At 35.5% G+C, this 20,095-nt stretch overlaps 1 protein-coding gene across 2 annotated transcripts; it reads left to right on the top strand.

Annotated features, from left to right (window-relative positions):
- The first annotated feature begins 8,758 nt into the window (after positions 1 to 8,758).
- LOC131638126 (uncharacterized) lies at positions 8,759 to 18,225 on the top strand. 2 transcript variants are annotated; one of them, XM_058908674.1, is made up of 9 exons: positions 8,759 to 8,870; positions 9,255 to 9,427; positions 10,719 to 11,042; positions 11,178 to 11,388; positions 11,859 to 12,005; positions 13,536 to 13,660; positions 14,902 to 15,106; positions 17,556 to 17,809; positions 17,917 to 18,225. In XM_058908674.1, the coding sequence occupies exons 2-9, from the start codon at positions 9,315 to 9,317 to the stop codon at positions 18,083 to 18,085; spliced, it is 1,548 nt and encodes a 515-aa protein (XP_058764657.1). In that variant the 5' UTR covers positions 8,759 to 8,870; positions 9,255 to 9,314; the 3' UTR covers positions 18,086 to 18,225. The 2 variants fall into 2 exon arrangements, with proteins under 2 accessions (XP_058764657.1, XP_058764656.1); XM_058908673.1 differs by lacking the exon at positions 8,759 to 8,870 and adding an exon at positions 8,877 to 9,028.
- The last annotated feature ends 1,870 nt before the right edge of the window (positions 18,226 to 20,095 follow it).

Below are 20,095 nucleotides of genomic sequence, written 5' to 3'. Positions count from 1 at the left end.
AGCCGTGTCCTTTGCACTTTCTCAACATAGCTTTATACCTTTCCCATGCTTCATTTAAGGATTCATTACTACCTTGAGAAAATACTGCTATTGCTGTTTTTGCTTCGAAGAATCGGTTTTGAGAGTAAAACCTTTCCAGAAATTTTTCTTCCAATGTGTTCCAATTAGTCATCACTGCTTCGGGTTGATCCAGATACCAATCTTTTGCCTTAGATAGCAAAGAGTGTGGGAACAACCTCTTAAATAATGCTTCCTCATCAGCTTGAGCGACACCCGTAGTACCTGCTAACTCATAGAATCGAGTAAGATGCGTGTACGGGTCTTCATGGTCCAATCCGGCGAAAGGACTTGCACAAATCAATTGTATGATACCGGTCTTCAGTTCTGTCGGTCGCCCGTTGGCGGCAGTTCTAGCGAACTGAGGATTGAGTCTTGGACTATTAGCACATGGACCATTAGCAGCCATGTTGACAACAGTAGGTTGTATAAAAACTTCCGGTTCTTCCTCCGTGAATAGTTCGTGAAAGAAGAATCCTTCTTGCGACTCGTCAATGGTTTCAAGTTGTTGTGACGATGTCGCGGTTGCGTTGTCTCTTGCTTTTGCTATGTTTGCTCTTCTTCGTGCTTTGCTATTTAACCTCCTAGCGGTCCTTTCGATCTCGGGATCAAAAAGAAGTTGATCGCTAGAAACTTTGCTGCGCATACACGATCTTCTGCAAAAACTAGCAAACACGTGAAACAACCAAATAGAGAAAATAAAATTTAAAACTCAAAATAAGAACTATTGCAATGCGTGCAATATTGACACCAATCCCCGGCAACGGCGCCAATTTGTTGAAAGTATTTTTGGGTAAATATTTTCGGTAATATATCGTATCCACAGGGATTGGTTAATATCACTGCCGTTCTATAGTTGTTTATTTTGAGTTAGGAAAATTGAGTTTGGATTGTTTTATACTTCTAATATCAAAAGCAAATAATAAAATAAAAGCAAGTAAAGGACTTTGTGTTAACAAGTAAAGAAAGATGTTGAGCCTTTAGGGTTCATCAACCTAATCCTATACAATTATCAATTAATTCACAATAGAACAATCCTTTGAATCATTATCTTCACTTATCCTTAAATAAGATTCCATGTCTGCAAATCAAATTAGATAAACTTTTACCGGTATGAGATTCGATCTCTCCAAATATCAATATCGATAATAGTAATTAAGACGATAATTATGAAAATCCAATCACAATTCCATCTCTGCAAATTATAATTGAACCAATATAGTAACCGCGGCAAAAGTAAAAATCCTCTCTTTCGATCGAAGATTCAACAATGATGTAAATTAAAACAAGGTTTCTTATTGATAATAAATTCAAACAATTGTTCACAGGAATTAATCAATGGTAATGTATATTCATAGGTTAACTACTACCTTAGACTCAACAAGAGGGATTTAGCTCTCCATAGACATGAAGAACACACAAGAATTAATAGAGGGATTCATCTTCATCAATGGAATGTCTTCAATTGGTAAAGAATTGGCCTTCAATTGTTGTTCTTGATTGCAAACTCAGAATGCTCTCCTAATTTCGCTCTTCACAAAGTTCTCTCACCACCCTTGGAAGCTAGGGCTTTTAAATAGAAGTTTTGGGCTTTTAACGCCGAGACCGCGGCGCGACATCGGGCTGGCGCGGCGCGCTCTCCAAACAGAGATATTTTCGCGGCGCCCTCTAAAACTCTCGCGGCGCGCCCTTTGCAAATTCCATCTTTTTATTTTGCCTTTGAGACTTCCAGCTTCCTTTCCTCCTCATGTTCTTCTCAAGCTTCAATTCAGCTCTAAACCTGCAACAATAACACCCACAAGTGATCCGATTTGCTTTACGCACGAACTAAACTTGTTCAGTTCAATTCTTAATAAAAACCTATGGAATTATCACAATTTGCATTAGTTTAGAGAAGAAATCACTTATATTAACACATGAATTTACCATTAATTTACTCCTAACATTACGAAAAACCCATCTAGTGCCTATTACTTGATGATCTCCCGGATGAGGGACTAAGTCCCAAACATCATTCCGTTTAAATTGGTTTAATTCTTCTTGCGTGGCCATTAGCCAATGCTCATCAAGTAATGCATCCTTAGCGTTTTTCGGTTCAACTTGTGAAACAAAAGCAAAATGATGACAGAAGTTACTTATCTTTGAGCGTGTTGTAACGCCCCTTGAGATGTCTCCTATTATATTGTCAATTGGATGGTCTTTCACATTTGTCCAGGCCTTGGGAAGTTCTTCATTGTTTGAGATGCTTTCTTTTCATTTTCATCGTGAGACTTATCTTTCTCTCTCTCAGCATCTTTCTTTACAATACTTTCATTCTCGTCTTCCTTATCCTTGACAATGTCTTCAGTGGATGGACCTGCACCATTAAACGAAAGACCTTTCTCGACATATTTTGTATAAGATTCATCAAAAGACACGTGTACAGACTCTTCTACTATAAGTAATCTCTTATTATATACCCGATATGCTTTGCTAGATTGTGAGTAACCAAGAAATATGCCCTCATCAGCTTTAGCATCGAATTTACCAAGATTATCCTTACCATTGTTCAAGACAAAACACTTGCAACCGAATACATGGAGATGAGATACATTTGGTTTTCTACCTTTTAGTAATTCATAGGGAGTTTTGTTCAGTATAGGACGTATTATTATCCTATTTAAAACATAACATGCGGTGCTAATCGCGTCGGCCCAGAAATACTTGGGTAGATTACCCTCATTCAGCATTGTTCTTGCCAGCTCCTCTAGAACCCGATTTTTACGTTCAACTACTCCGTTTTGTTGAGGTGTTCTAGGAGCTGAAAAGTTATGCTCAATTCCATGTTTATCACAGTATTTTTCAAAAAGAATGTTTTCAAACTCTCCACCGTGATCACTTCGAATTGCAACTATGTTGTTGTTCATTTTGTTTTGACATAACCTTGCAAATTGTGTGAAAGCTGGAAAAGTTTGATCCTTACTAGGTAAAAAGATTGTCCAACAAAATCTGGAGTAATCATCGACAATGACAAAACCATAGGTGTTTCCACCTATGCTTTTAGTCCTTGAAGGTCCAAAGAGATCCATGTGAAGTAGTTCAAGAGGGCGTGATGTTGAAACCACGTTCTTTGATTTAAAAGAGATTTTTGTTTGCTTTCCCTTTTGACAAGCATCACATAGATGATCTTTTGAAAACTTCATTTTAGGCAAGCCGATTACTAAATCTTTTGAGACAACTTTATTAAGTAAGTCAAAATTTATGTGGGCGAGACGTCTATGCCAAAGTCATGAGTCATCGCCCAGAGCAACTAGACACTTGGTACTAGACTTAGATACCTCATCCAAGTTTAGCATGTAGATGTTGTTTACTCTTAAGCCCTTAAACATAATGTCTCTTTTCTTAGTATGTTCTATTGTGCAGCCAGAATTTGTAAACATTACTTTAAAATCTTTGTCACACAATTGACTTATACTTAAAAAGATTATGTTTAAGACCTTCTACTAGCAGCACATCAGTTATAGTAGTGGTAGAAGGGTTACCTACACTTCCTTTACCAAGTATGGCTCCCCGATTGTTATCTCCATAGGTGACATACCCCTTTTTCTTTGCTTGAAACTCAACGAAAAGAGATAGGTCTCCCGTCATGTGTCTTGAACATCCGCTATCAAGGAACCACAACCTTTCGGCAATGTCAAGACACTTTTCCTGCAAGATTAATTTAGAGAGGGAGGTCCCCAATTTTCATTGGGTCCTTGGTAGTGAGTACACAATTTGTTGCACTTGGGCAACCATTGAAATACTCCTTTAGGAACTAAAATTCTCCTAAATTTGCATTTTTCAATGGTATGTCCCTTTTTGCAACAATAATGACAGGTAATATGATGAGAATATGGTGTTTTACTAGTTGATACTTTTGGTACAAAAGTGTATTTGCTATATAAAGGAGTATACGATCTTTTGAACTTATTTGGATCAACCGCAAAAGTCACTTTTGGTTGTAGAGCCTTGTCTAACTTGGCTTTTAGATCTCTTACTTCTTTTTGCCAAATGTGACATGTCTCACAACCAAACCATGATGTAGGATCTATTTCAACTTTATCCTTTTGAATGTCTAGCATAGATTGTTTTAAAGCTTCCATATCCTTTTCGGTTTTCTCAACTTTTGATTCAAGATATGAAAATATTTTCTTATTTGAGGCCAAAAGTTTGAAAGCTTTAATTGCATCTCTATGTAATTCTTCAAAAGCAAGTTTTAGTTGAGAATGAGATACCTTATCTACGAGTTCAGGTTTAAGATGACTTACAGCTTTCTTTTTCTTGTGTTGATGAGCCATGAAACATAGGTTTGCTGATTCTTCTTCATCGCTTGATGAGCTTTCACTAGATGAATCACTTTCCCATGCTATGTAGGCTCTTTTAGATTTGTTATGACCTTTGCTTTGGTTCTTCTCCTTTTCTTTCTTAAGGTATGGACAATCCGGTTTGTAGTGACCGGCTTTCCCACAATTGAAGCAAATACCTTTGATTTTTCCTTTGTTGTCGTCATCTTGTTTGAACTTATTTGATTGCTTTCTATGGTTGATCAAGCCTTTGTCAGAATGTTTTGCTCCATTTTTCTTTAGATATTTGTTGTATCTTCGCACAAACAGTCCCATTTCCTCATCATCGGAGTCTTCGTCATCATTTGTGTCACTATCCTTTGGCTCTTGTCTTGAGGTCTTGGAGCTTGAAGCTTTTAGAGCTATTGACTTCTTCTCTACCTCTTTCTCCATGTTCTTTTCTTTCTTTGCTCTTTTCTCATGCATGTCAAGGCATTTAAGGTGTTGTTCATGTTCCTCTAGTTTACCAAAAAGAGTGGTAATGTCTAAGGTGTTTAGATCATTTGCTTCCTTTATTGCTGTAACCTTGGGTTGCCATTCCCTGTTCAAGCATCTTAAGATTTTGTTAGTAGCAACTGCATTGGAAACAGGTCTATCAAGAGAATTTAACCGATTTTTCAGGTGAACGAATCTCTTCTGCATGTTTTCGATGGATTCACCATCTTCCATGTGGAAGAGTTCGAACTCTTGAGTTAACGTATTGATCCTAGCTAGTTTGACATCATCCGTTCCCTCGTGGGCAACTTGCAATGTGTCCCACATAGCTTTAGCTGATCTACAATGGGAAACGCGATAGTATTCATCAACTCCTAGAGCTGAGATTAGAATGTTTCTCGCTTTCCAATCGTATCCATATCTCTTTTCATCTTCGGCATCCCAAGTATTTTCTGGTTTTGGAACAACTGCACCAGCTGCATTTGTCATGGTGATTTGAAAGGGACCATTGACAATAGCTGTCCAGATGTTCCTATCAATTGCATTGATGTGGACACACATACAATCCTTCCAATAGCCATAGTTTTCACCGTTGAAAACTGGAGCTCTATTGTGAGCCCCTTTAGGTCCGGAAGCCATCTTTCCAATAAGTGTTTCACGTAGCACGGAATAAACCAGAGCTCTTGATGCCACTTGTTAGACGCTGGCCTTAGGATCTAGAGGGGGGTGAATAGATCGTTCACAGTTTTTCGGAATTAAACAACTTTTCAGCGGAAGTGATTCTGAATCGACTCGCGTCTATTCCGAACCACTATCGAAACGATTGTATATGTGTTTAAAACCAGTCAAGACCTTGAAGTAAGTGATAAGAGAATACGTTTCAGAATCAAGGCGTTGCTCTTATTGAAAATAAGATTAACTTCTTGTATGATGGACAATGTTTGCAATGCAGTAAAAGTGATAGAAACAAATATACAAACACTTGGTGATAATGATCAAATTTGACGGTGATTCAATATGTGATGGATTGTGATGTTTATATAAGTTCTTAATTCACAATCTTAACACTCGAATCGTTGATCAATTTGCTATTATAACCAAATATGAACAGAACGTAAATGAGAAAGTAAAAGCGACAAGAACACGATATTTGTTTAGGCAGTTCGTCGATCGTCCTCGCTACGACTACGTCTGCCCCCAATTCCAAATTGAAATTGGGTAATCTTTCATTAATGTTGAAAGTAGTATATACAAAGAAGATAACAAAGCGATAAACGATAAACCAATTATGTCGATCCTTTGAATCTTCTTTCCCCTTAATCTTGAGTCAGATCAAGGTTATCCAAGAGCTTCACTTTGATTCCCTTCTGCAGTGTCTTGATTCCTTGAACTCCCCGTTCCTCAATCGTTACACTCAGCCGAATCCTCAATGAACGCCTCTTGATAAAAACCCCCCAAGAACCACCCGTTGTGGAGGACAAAACCCGCAGATTTTATTCACCAACAAACCCCACAAACCTTCACCCACTAGGAATCTTCAATTCCGTTCCATGGACGTTATCGAACTCATCACTAACCCGCAACGCAAGAATGATTATGTGTAATTGTGTTGGAGATGATGAAGAACGAAGATGAGAAGCGTTTGTGTATCTTTCAGTCGTTGGTGTTGTTGTAATAATGAACCTTGGACAATATATATGATAGCTTAACAGTTGGAGATGAGAGAAACAGAATTTCTGACTTTCTTGATCAGTTAGGTCGACCTCTTTTAGTGCTTAGGTCGACCTAGCAGAACATGCAGCATTTTGCTCCTAGTTAGGTCGACCTGTTAAAGGAGTAGGTCGACCAGAATCCTCTTCAAATGCATTATGGGGACATTTTCTCAGATTAGGTCGACCTAGTTGTTGTGTAGGTCGACCTAGCAGACTGGTATGTAATTTTCATCAATTTAGGTCGACCTAGATGATGTGTGAGTCGACCTAGCAGAAGTATATGGATTTTTCTCCATTTTAGGTCGACCTGGGTTGATGGTAGGTCGACCTAACTGCTGCTTTTCTGCATTTTTCTTGTTTTGCTTGTGTTGAGTCGACCTATATGCATAGTAGATCAACTTGTTCTGTCATGAGTGATCAATGCTTGCTTTTCTTTGAGTTTTCTGCTTCCACCTTGTTGCTTGTATGCTTATTGAGTTTGCCATGAATCAAAAACATCTTTGTGATTGTAATCTTGTATTCACACGACCTACCCATGAACCAAACATAGATTTATACCGGGATGATCTTGAATCTACTGAGCTTTTATACTAGGCTGGACTCATAAACCAATTAAGATTTTAAACAAAGATGATCTTGAATCGATAAAGCTTATAACAGGGAGAACTATTGTGGAGATTTTCATTAGTTGATTTCCACGAACCAAAAAAGAGCTTTTAAAATGATAGAGAAACTCTCCGTGTATAGGCCAAGAAATGTTGTAAATTTGAAAATAATTCATGGACTAAATAAATGGCCTGGTGGATTAGACAATGCAAATAATCAATTATTGATATGTCCAATAAGGAAGGTTTAGATAAAAAGTTGTCACCAATTATTAAGAGACTGTCATAATCCTTTGTAGAATCGATTATGCATCATTGAATCAATTACATTGTAAAACTAATCGATTAGGCAACTTAGAATTTTTTTCTTAATTAAACAGACAATCCCCTCCCTAATCAACTGGCTAGGTCTCAAAAACTTTTTTTTTGGTGATTTTAATAAAAAGAGTGAGAGGGCTTCTCAATGATATAAGTGTATGTGTGATTTAGCCATATTTTTTTTAAAAATGCTTCTGTATCTTTACAAAACACTAATTAGGGGTGGCAATCGGGCATGCCCATCCCGTTTAGACCCGCCCTGCAAAAAAAGGCAGGGCGGACTTTGTTGAGGGTGCAGACCTAAAATCTTGTTTTGCCTCACAAAAATATGAGTACGAGACAATGTGAACCTGCGTGCATTGCACATTTTAAAACTAAAAATTATAAATTTTCATGTAAATACACCCACCCGTAAAAAAAAAGTGGCGGATGTGACATGTATATTAGAGGGTGCATGCCTAAAACATTGACCCGCCCTGCAAAAAGGTGTGGGCAAAACGGACCATGCTTGACGGTCCGGACCCGTTTTACCACCCCTAACATTAATCATTTAAACAGGCACAATCAAACGAGCTTTCACACTTTCTCTCTTTCACACCTTGAAGCTTCAAGTTTTGGTATATTTATCTTTGATCTTAGCATCACTTTAGTCTTCTTGATGAGGCTTGAGATATTTTCATATTAGTTACCATCATCTGAGATGTTGAAAGTTTAAATCACCGATAACTACAAACCATAAGTCTTCACTGGAGAGTCGTAGGACTACAATGTTGGCTTTGAACGAATTTCTTTAACTTATTTCAGGAGGATAGCTTGATCAACCATGTCATCATTAAATGCATGCATCTTTGAATGCTTGAGCTATCTTAAGCAAATACGTAACTTCAAGTGTTATCATCATTAAAACTATGTCATCATCAAACCTAAACAATTATTAATTCACTAGCTATCCATAAACTTTACCATATTGAATCACTTTTTAATTATATTTTCAAACACATAAATCCGCATATAAATTACATGTTAGCCTTATTGTATTAAAAAAAAATTGTTGTTTTGAAAGATAACTTCAGGAATTAATCGTTAGTTGGTTCAGTTGTGATTGACGCTGGACTTAGTAGGGAAAACTATAGTTTAATCCCCGCAACTACGATCACGAAGGGAATGAAACCACTAATGTCAGAACTGACCCCCGAACCGAACTAAACCGGTGATGATATAAAAAAAAAAAAACTTCAGGACGTTTTTGAATTTTCATATAAGATGAGAAACCATTTCTAAAATGGATGTTTCATAACATTTTCCACCTTAAAAAGTTGCCTTAAAGCCCTAATGGGGCCGTTAACGCTTAACAAAGTGATTGGAAGAAAGAAGCGAATCAGGTACGCACAAAGCCAATCCAATCTTCTTCTCATTCTCTCACATCACACTACCCTTGCTTTCCCCGCCAAACGCTTTACCCATTCACTCTCTCACTCACTCAATTCACTTCATCTTTTTTCTCAACTGTGCTTTTCTTCGCTTTTCCATTTCTCCACTGGTATAGCATCAACCTAATTCCCCATTCTCTATTTTCTTTTCAAATTAGCATTTTGTTTTTCTTCACAATTTGTATGTTAGAATAGTGATTTTTCTTAGTTCCTAATTTGAATTAGTTTCAATTTAGGTTAAATTTATTGATTATTTTATAAGCTGGATCTTGTGTTCTTATTTTTTTTTATACATTTTGATTGTTGATGTTTCTGGTTTTTTTATTTGTGTTGCAGGTGATCAAATACGCATGTAGGTGTAGTATAATGTGTTGACCTTGGAGTGAGGAGTTATCAATGGCGGAATGTGTGACTTCTCCATTCTGCTTTAAGCTGAATACGCAGAGAAGGCCTTTTGCTGAAAGAGGCTTCTCTTATCAGACTACTACAAATTTCAAGACTGTTCAAAGGTTTCATTTCATCATCTTTGCTACCATTATTTATTATAGTTAGAATAGTTAGAATAACTTTGTCAAACTTAACATTCTTTTTTCGCCTTCAATTCAAACTTGAAATTAGCCAATCTAGCATGTAGAACCATTGAATTCAAGCGGGCTGAATGAAGGGAAAATTGTATTGGATTGTGGTAAAACCTGCGATGTTGAATGAGACAAAATGTTGGGTGGTTAAAAATCTACATGAGAATAAAGTAAGTGTAGTAGCAGAGATGAAGATGTTGCGTTGAATGTGTGGTAATAATAGACACGATAAGATTAGAAATGACAATATTAGAGAATGTTGTAAGAGCACCTATAGTAGAAAATATGGTGGAAAATAGATTCGGGTGGTTTGAGCATGTAGAGAGAAAGCCCATAGATTCTTGGTAAGGAGAGTAGATCAGATGGAGAGAAGTCAAATAACTAGAGGTAGAGAAAGAGCTAGAAAAACTATAACATAAGTTATTAAAAAAGATCTTGAGATTAACGATTTGAATAAAAGTATGGTTCTGGATAGAACTTTGAGGCGGAAGTTGATCCATGTAGTCGATTCCACTTAGTGAGATTAGTAGGATAAGACTTGAGTGCTGTTGTTGTATGTCAATATATGATATTAAAATTATAAGTAAGTCTGCATTATTAAATTGTATACCTACACTGTCTGAATCATTTAGAATGTCACATACATGATCATCATATTAAACACTGTATAGATGATTGTCACATTTATTATTGATCAATTAATAAAACAAAGTAAATTTAGAGTAAAAAAATTGTTAGAGAAAATGCAATGTGTTTAATTATTAGAAAATTTAAATTAAATAAAATTGCACTGTTTGATGATGTTTGAAAGTTCTACGTGTCTTGGGTTTTTGTTTTGCAAAATTACCCCCTGTTATTTGTTGTTGTGCAAGTCTTGACTTTTTAAAAGTGAAGGCCAAGAATTGGAATATTCTTATTTATTTATTTATTCATTTTTGAAAATTATGCTTTCTTATCATTAGTATATTTGTATTTGTATATTATAGTACTTTGCAGTTAACCAAACTTTCATTTTCTCGCATGGTTGGTTGCAATTACTAAGATTCTAAGAGTACAATCGATATTGATTATTCTGCCACCCTGTTTTCTTAATACATAGTTTTGATAGATAGGAAGTATGACTTTCCTGTTTCTATACAACCAGTGGTGATCTTTTTTGCTTTTCATGCCTGGTATCACGAATTTGATGGCTCGACCTTTCAATATTTACTTTTTACTGCAGAAAATATTCCAGAAATGGATGTGAATGTTTCCACTTCTCAACGCAGAAAACATACGATCCAAGTGTGTTTAGGGCTCCAGGTTTAAAAATGACTCACTCTCTTCGGACATTACCTTTAAATTGCAATGGCATAGGAGCTTTGGTTGACTTTGATGGTTCAACAGCCTCTAGTTTGGTGCCTGTTGTTAATCGGGTTCTTTTGATGGGAAGTATATTGCTCACTTATATGGCCGGAGTAGTTCCTATTAGCAAATCTTATACCAGTGATCAAAAGATCGATTCTAATAAAAATGCATTGCGTGAGAGCTCAAACGTTTCTGGTAGGTAAGGGTAAGCAGGTCAAGATATCAAGGTTGAATTGTTTTTAATCTTCGAAGTAGATGGAAATATTGTTAAAGTATTTGGAGACAGATGATTGTTATTTCTCTAAATACTTGAGAACTTTTGTCTCTTTTGCAGTGCAACGAAGCAAAATGATCAAGTTGAGTCAAAGTATGTATTAGATGTGGTGAGAGAAAAACTTTTGAATTCACTAAAGGCATTAGAGAATGAGGCTTATGCGGGGAACACTGTCCTTCAATATGCACAAAGACCCTTGAGTTTAAATGCTGTGGCCGAGGGTCCAAAGTTAAGGTTACTTTGGGCTGCTTTTCTGCAAGTTGAGGAAGAGGCAGGGATTGTTTTTATTTTCTCTTTTCAATGTTTGTCATATGCACATGTTATGTTATTTTGGTATATTTTGGAATTTTGACAAGTTGGAATGCAATAAATGCTTGAAATGTCTTCTGGCTTGGTATATCTTAGATATCATACCTTTACAAAACTTATTCAAAAGAAATTTTAAAGAATGCTATAATACTATTTTTTTGTAATATCCCAGCCACTCATTTACTACATTACTTGCTTCCTTCTAGTATATCAATCAATCCACAATTTTTTACTTAACTACTAGACTTTAAAATTAATTTGTTTTCTTGAAATCAAAAATCAGTCCAAAAGTTTGATTCTTTGTACATTTCATTGCTCTTTTTTCTATAACTCATTTCCAAACTAAAAAAATGGATAAAAAAGTAAATAAGTTGGTGTAGGCTATTTTTACACTTATTCTAGCGTGCATTTAATTGTTAATTTTTTATCCAGGTTAATAATAACTCGAGTGTTTCCAGATCTGTTGGTATGGATGATCTTTTCAAAGTTTTTTCTGAAGTTATTCAAAGATCATGTCATTCTATCTGTGCTTCATGGCTGGAAAAGGAGTTTTTCCTTGTAAAAGGCAACACTGACAAGGTAATTTATAAAGTGCATATATCAATAAATTTATGGTCTTTCTATTACATTTGAGTAAATTACTGAACCGGGTGTGATAGATTTGAGTACAATAAATTTCTAAGAGCTAGGTGTATGGGATGATATCTTATGTATATAAAACTTGTTAAATCCAAGTTATTAAATCATAAGGTAAAATGGTAAATCCCATTTTCATAATATTCCGATTTCAGGTTTTGAAGAAAATTCCATAAGGTGTATCAGGTAAGCTGGTTTGGCTTCTCAAAATGGCAAATGCATCTTAAAGAGAAAATTATTGAGTTTCATTAGAACCGGGAAACCCGGTATTATAAAACTCCTTCCGTGATGTGATCTAGTAGAAGGTCAAACCCCCTTGTAGGTCTATTATAAGCAGCCCCTTACCTTTCATCTGCGAAGGGTTGATTTTTAGAGTTATAACATTGATTGGAAAATCAATGGATGAGTTAGTGATAACTTACATGCTCATATATAATAAATGTTAATACGATTTCAGTCTTTCGATTTTCTTGTGTTGTTAAATAGAGCTATAGTGGCGCTAAATCGCTGTTGCATAGTGGAGTTCGGACAAACTGCTATTGTTCCTTGATATGCTATTTAATACAAAATGTTGTCAAATAGATGCTATAGTGGCGTGCTATAACACTATTGTGTAGTGGAATTTTAACAAATTGCTATTTTCTGCTTTCTGTTATTGACAATGTTATGAATTTCCAAACAACTGCTCCCTTTGTCTCATATTACTTGTCATTTAAGGTAATACACACATCTTAAGGAAATCATTTATTATACTAATTGCAATGATAAAATAAGTTCTATTGATTAAAATGCTTTATTGCGGTAGTTAGATAGATGTATGGTAGGCTGAGATGGTGTTATGGATGGCAGACCATGGCGTAGAGACAAAATTCCCCAATAAAGCCCCACATATGGTGTCATGGCGCCACCATCCTTCACATATTTGGCTATAGTGGAGTTCCAGAAAACTGTCACCGATATCCACCATGGCTCCGCAATGGCTGAAATTTGGCAACACTGGGTTGAGATACCAAAAATGTAGTATTATTGAAAAATAATTAATACTTTCATGATATTATAAGTGCTAAGTAATGAGACAAATTAGCATTCTAAAGTGACATAATGAGACAAAGGAATATAACTTTGTACTTTTCTTTGTGAAGTCTAAAGTACAATGAGCAAAGTTTCCACTGAAAGAGGGGCCAACAGTTTCTCTCATTTAATAGCAAAGCAAACAATGAGCAAACCTGGTGTTTTTATTTGGATTGGCGTGAGTTTCTCTCATTTAATAGTAATGTTGGCTCATTGTAATTCTTATCTAAAAAGGCATTGATCGAGAAAATTGAAAAGAAAAAGTATTGAGTACATATCCGATAATCCACCACATGTTTTATTAAATTACCTGTAATGTCTTACATACATGACATGAAAATCATTAAAAGATAATTAAATGCTTCACATGTACTGATTTTAGTTCTTTGGGATTGTTCTTAGGAGTTTCTTTCTTTGATACTTGAAAAAGTGAAAAGGGACAATGCTATTGCACAGAACATTACAAGGTCTGGCAAGAAGGATCTGTATTCAGAATTACTTTGGTATCTTGCTTTCGGTTTGCTTAGGTAATTTTTTAATTTGTTCTTTTGTCATGAGAGATTTATCTTATTCTTTTTGCTTTTCTCATAGGAACATAACCAAAGTACACAGAAGACTTTAGTTTCTTGTACTGAAAAATATATTTTTAGGCCAGAAATAAATGAAAGAGTGCTATTTATCCGTAGGAATGTCAGATATATGAACCATTTCATAATTTTTGACAGTCTGGGTTTACACTTCAGTACTGTTGTTGCCTGATTTACAAAGGAACATGTTTTGAATGAGCTTTTTTTTTTTGTCTATATAGGAGTAATTAACCATTTTTATTTCTTTTTAGCCTATTATTGAGTCAATGCCATCTCATATTTTTCTTTCTTCTTAACTTCTCAATTCGTATTTGATCCATGTCATAGAGATTCGACTAAATTTTAAATTGGTTTTCGACTACGTAACACATCTGTCTCCTTTTATCGGAGCTTGTGTACCACTCAAGCTAAAGGAATTTTTTTCGTTCAACTGTAAGACTGGCAATCTTGTATGGGATGGAGTGTTGGGCGGTAAAGAACCGAATCAAGAATAAAATAATCATAGTGAAGATGTGGATGTTGCATAGAATGTGTGGTAAGACTAGACATGATAGGATAATAAGTGTCAACATTAGAGAAATGTTGGGGTAACACCTATAGTAGCAAAAATGGTGGAAACTCGAGTTCGGTGGTTTGTACATGTAGAGAAAAGATCTGTAGATTATGTAGTAAGGAGAGTAGATAAGATGAAGAGTAGTCAAATCATTAGAGGTAGAGTAGAGAAAAACCTAAAAAAACTACTAGAGAAACTATTAAGAAAGATCTAGATATTAATGAGTTGGATAGAGATATGATATATGATAGAGCATTATGGCAAAGTTTAATCTATGTAGCTGACCACTTAGTGGAATGACCACTTAGAGGGATAAGGCTTAGTTGTTGCTGTTGTTAACTTCTTAATAGAGTAGCTTACTAATATGCCTTTGATTTTATCTTTCTATTTTGTTATGCTGAGCTGTCAGCTTGTTAGTGATGTGCTGTTAGTTTGTTATACGCCTCACACCTTTTCTGTTTTGTATCACATGGCTATATATATAGTAGTCTCTTGTATTATTGTTACTCACTGAATACAATGAGACTTTCTTTTCATTCTCTCTCTTTACCTAATTCTATCACTTCTAAATTAATTTTCAGCGTGGTCTTCTGATTTAAGACACTCATCAGTCATCATCTTTTGTCAGGGACGATAGTTGTTATGATTCCAGTATATTTGCTACCCATGGCGTTTCCATATTGGAAGATTTAGTGATAGCTCTGGCAGACGGGGTTGCAAGCGTCTATCTGGAGTTTATTTCTGTTGATAGTAAGGTGTCAAGTAAAACAAATAGTTGGGACATGTCATTCTGTGCTATGTCCACCAGGGAACTCCAAAAATTACGTAACGAGGTATAAATTTCAAGCTTATGAATCTTGTTTCTGTTGTTTACCCATATTAGTCTATTTCACTCTATCTTGGAGCTTTAAGAACTGAATGTGATTCTTTTTAGTAAAAAGTTTTATGGTGGTTCCTGAGTGATATTTTTCTCTAAAATAATATATAATTATTGACTTAAAAAATCCATTCTTTTTGCCTTATGTATTAATGGGTTAGGAGCCAAAGCTGAAATCTTTTCTTAAAAACATCTTAACTGTAATTGTTCATATTGTCTCTTTATCTTTCCACCACTTATAATTGTTTAGTATTCTGTGGTATAAGGAGAGGGCAGATTTTCTTACAATTTTCTGTGCTCATTTTATCATGGTTCACTTTGGATTTTTTTTTACCAATCAAGTAAATAAATATTGGAGTTTGGAAATGAGGAGGAAGCCATGCAAAGGGTCATAACAGCTTTATCCTTTAACTGATTGTATAACTGTCAGTAAGCAGTTAGAAGTGAGTCTGTCAGTGAGAAATTAGTTTACAAATAAGAAAATATATTGTCAATATTAATTCATTGTTGAATTAGAATTGTATTTGGAAGGTTTCAAATTCCTCGAAAATTTGTAAAGTGTTTTCAGTAAAATCAATAAAGCTTCATACTTACAGTGGGGAATTTCCTACTGTGATATTGTTCTTTGATAAATCCCTAGTTTCTGTTCTATCACCTAGATTATGCATTTTTTCTTTAATAAAAGTTCAGATCTTGTGCATCTTTTTTGGTCAATTAATGTTAGAACACATAACAAATATATTAATTAGCTTGGTCAATGCTCCGTTTGTTAATAAAATCTCTTTAAGGGGTATACTGATATTTTAGTGTGTCTTCTTTATGTTCGCTTCCTTGACATGATATTCTAGACATATATGCTTGGAGAGAAGAGATTGCTTGAGCCCATATAAGGCTTTTCTTATTCAAAATACATTTTTTCCCTCCATTAGTGGAATCATATCCTGTGGAATCTCTATACACTTCCTCCTCAAGGTCCCAATGCAAGAGTGCATTTTTAACATCAAGTTGTTCTAACTCCTACCCAAACTGAGATGCCAAGGATAAAATGATTTTGAAAGTATTCATATTTGCAGCTGAGGCAAATGCCTCCTCATAGTCAATCACATATGTCGATTGTATGGGTATATTTCCTTGCAACTAGGTGTACCTTATATCAATTCAGGTACCATCAAATTGACATTTCACTCTATATATCCATTTGCAACCATCAACTGTCCTGTATTTCAACTTATCAACAATCTCCTAGGTCTGATTTCTTTCCAATGCATTTATCTCTTCATTCATGGATCAAACCCAATACCTGTTCATTGATGCCTCTTTTTTCAATTCTTGTAATTTCCCTTTTCCGTACCATTTTTAAATGGAGTTAATGAAAGTACTTTTGGAAAGTAAGCCATACTTTTCTTAAAATCTACATTTCTTAATTCGTGTGCCATTAGCTAAAATTACTTATATCCTAGGATGAAGGGAGTAATACGATTGGTGAAGCTTCTCCTAAATCTTCTTAGTACTGGAGAAGACATGCGATTTTGGCTGATTTTCAAAGTGGAGCAGTTCCTTTGACGTAGTTGAGTCTCTTGCGCCCTTCGAAGTTCTTATGAACTAACCAGGTTAATTATAGATAGTTTTACCCATCAAGGTAGTTCAAGCCATGCAACAGTGAGATTGGCGGGACAGAGAGACTAAGGGAAGCCTTTTTTTCTTCAGACATGATGAAAAATCCCAGAATCTTTCTTGGAGGGTTGCACGAGATACAAACTTTGTCGTGAGGAGTTAAAGGCTTTTTAAGTGGTTCAAAAAGGACCAAACAACCCTCAAAACCAGAATAGAACGACGGTGAGCCCACAATTGGTAGTGGTTGTGTGAACAGAGTTCTATATAGTTGCACATAGAAGTACTATAATTTCTGAACCTTGCTGGGGTTGATCGGTCTTAAGGATGCGCTTCTTTTGTTGGGTCTTCGATCAAATCAATGGCGGCCGGCAACGTGACCCTTAAAGCGTTGATAGCTGTCATGTAGGGGTCTGCAGTGAAAGTGGCTAGGTTTCTCTACATTGAAGGCAATTATGGTTTTTCTGCAATGAAGTTGCTAGTGTTTTTGGAGCAGATGCGGGTTCTCCCAAAATGGGGAGTTATGATACAACTTATAGGCTAGTGAACATATTGTAATTCATGAGATGCAAGACAATAAAATCTATTCACAAGCAGGTCCTAATTATACCTACAATAAAGAAGAAATAAAATATCTTAAATTATTGTCTTTAAATCCAGTGTCAGCTGAATTGAGCATTTGGATTCTATTATGGCACCCCAGGAGAGGAGAGTCAAATGCAAAGTATTCTGTTTAGATATATACAATTAACCAGATGTACATGTTATACAATTAACCAGATGTCTTGTTTCAGGTTGCTTTGAACCAGTGGTTGCACCACAACATGGACACAGTTGTGTCAATGTATGAGGATCGCTTTGACTTGTGTACACTCGAGAAACAACCCATTAATCTACCAGACAGCAGTCAGACTGAAAAACAATCTTGGTGGAAGAATCTTACCCTGCAATCTTCAAAAGCCATGTCAAACGAGTTACATTGTATTGTGATAAGCCATTTCTCAATGCCCATAAAACGGACCAAGGAGTTAAGAGCCCTGATAGGATGGTATGTTTTATCTTTGCATACCTATTTAGGATTTTAAAGACACTAAATTTATTAGAAGAGATTCTCTCCCAATAAATCTAATTGATGTCGGTGCTAATGTATTGCAGGCGGTATTACTTCAGCCTTCTCCTGGAGTTGTCTGACATCACGATGCCGATTGTTAGAAAAGTTATTAATAAAGCAAGCGAAGCGATCTCTTTCTTTTTGGTTAGCTTGATTGGTAGGTCTGTAGGACTCATTTATTCAGGCATTAGGCAGTCCCTCAAATGGAAGTGAGCTTAGAACAGTTTTGTGCAGCACTGTTATATTGTGTCATTTATGTTGTAATTGTAAGTTTAGAATAAAGTAAAATTGGAAATATAGCATTGCTTTCAGTTGGGTCGTGTGCATGAAAAGCTCACTGATTTTGAGATCAAGCCAATTTTAGCATCGAAATGTTCATTTTGGATTACTGGATTCGGATTTAATCAACACTCAATTAACATCACAAAGAAGGAACGTTGCAAATAAATATATATTATTTTCTCACTTTTGAATGCAAATTTTATCATTGGGTCAATTTCATAGTCTCTCAATAACTAAGAGTGGATCCAAACTATTTAGTGTGGGTTTTGCCTAAGGTGAAATAAAGAACAAATGAATCACATTGTAATTTTTATTTTATTTTATAAATAACTAAATGTAAATAAATAATAATAAGTTAAAATGCAAAGTTTTATGTGTAACTAATAAAAAGAAGTTGGATGGAGCGAAATTTGACTGGTAATATTAAAATTAAATCTTATTAAAACTAGTTTAAACATTCTGACAAGATCATGCAATTTTTCTAATATATAGACGTCCAATATTCATATTTAAAAGTTTTACACCAAATTTCAACGGTTAAAAGTGTAGAAAATTGAATATTTGGTGAAATGCTTGAGTTCCTAATGCACTCAAGTAATTTGATTATATACACACTAGAGAGTAAATACAAGATAAGATTTTCAAGGATGTTGCTAGTTCCTAGATACATGTATGTAATTTTCTAGGCATAGACAGACTCCTAGGTACTGTTTACGGTGATTTCCGGTAAACAACCGCTAGTCTTCCAAACTATAATATCAAAAGATACTTGAATAACAAAAGATACAAATGTATTTAAAATGGTGTTGGTGTCATACGTATATTTCTCAACGAAACTCGTTCTATTAACACTTGATACTTGAGCAATATGTGAGTGATTTGTACAAAATGAACACACGGAATCCTAATACTAAGACCCTTATTTATACTAAATTCGACCCTAACGGTCCTACACTAATCTGATGCCACGTTACTCCCGAGAATCCTTGGGATGCCATCTGTCTCTGTGCAGTTATATAAACTACTTCGAAATTCAAATCCTCCCTCCTGAATCCTCTTTCGACGTGTGGCAACGTAATCAGAATCGAGAATGCCACGAAAATACGCTAAGCTTCAGTACTTTACATATTTCGCAAAAACGTTTAAGTCCCCAAAGATGATTCTTTTCGAATTTAGCTTCAGTGCTAACTGTCTTCGTTCCAACTTAAACCATCATTCTCGAACATGGCCATCAGTAGCCATTTTTGATCTCAAAGATGGTCATCAGTAACCATCTTCCTTCGAATTTCAAACCTTCGAAGGATATTCTTCCCAAACGAAATCTTCAGCTAACAAATTGCCCCCAATAAATGCCTGTTTCGAAAACAAGAGAAATAGGCGTTTCTTGTTATAACGAGATTTCGTTTTACTTACTTCTTAGAGTTCAAAGACTATTGACTGACGTCATAATCATTTATGACTCTGTTTCCAAAACGTCTCGTCATTTTCAAAGATGTCTTCTCATAACTTACATTCCCACGTTCTGGTCTTACTTCATGATCATTACTCCTATATACTAGGAGTAAAGCTAATAATTATTCGACCGCCGTTGGATTAAATCAACGCCTGCCGCGTGTCTCTTAGCTTTTACCCAAAAGATTTGAAAGGGTTTCTGTTAAACCTTTAAATACTTGAATTTCTACCTTCATATAACTTTCACTTATATCTCCTCATTCTCTCCACAGAAAAGAACATCTTCGGTTACATTCAAACCCATTTCCCAAATCAAACTTATCCATGGCGTCTTCTTCAAATGTTCTTCAACCCGTTCTAAAACTTCAAAATCCTACGCGGACAGGGAATCAAGAACACATACCAAGTCCAAATACTGCAAAGGCGCGCGCCATCTATGCTTCTCAGGTAATCATTCCCTTTGAACTTTCTGGAAAAATTCATGCCTTC

The sequence above is a fragment of the Vicia villosa genome, unplaced genomic scaffold (genome assembly GCF_029867415.1).
Source record: "Vicia villosa cultivar HV-30 ecotype Madison, WI unplaced genomic scaffold, Vvil1.0 ctg.002184F_1_1, whole genome shotgun sequence".
NCBI classification, from domain to species: Eukaryota; Viridiplantae; Streptophyta; class Magnoliopsida; order Fabales; family Fabaceae; genus Vicia; species Vicia villosa.
Note: the sequence above shows the minus strand (reverse complement) of the source record. Positions and strands in the feature narration are given on the sequence as shown.

Bases quoted from the DNA above. Each gene is read 5' to 3' on its own strand.
- LOC131638126 (XM_058908674.1), top strand. From the start codon at position 9,315: ATGGCGGAATGTGTGACTTCTCCATTCTGCTTTAAGCTGAATACGCAG. The intron at 12,006-13,535 runs GTAATTTATAAA...GATTGTTCTTAG, and splicing joins TAAAAGGCAACACTGACAAG to GAGTTTCTTTCTTTGATACT. The intron at 15,107-17,555 runs GTATAAATTTCA...GTCTTGTTTCAG, and splicing joins TCCAAAAATTACGTAACGAG to GTTGCTTTGAACCAGTGGTT.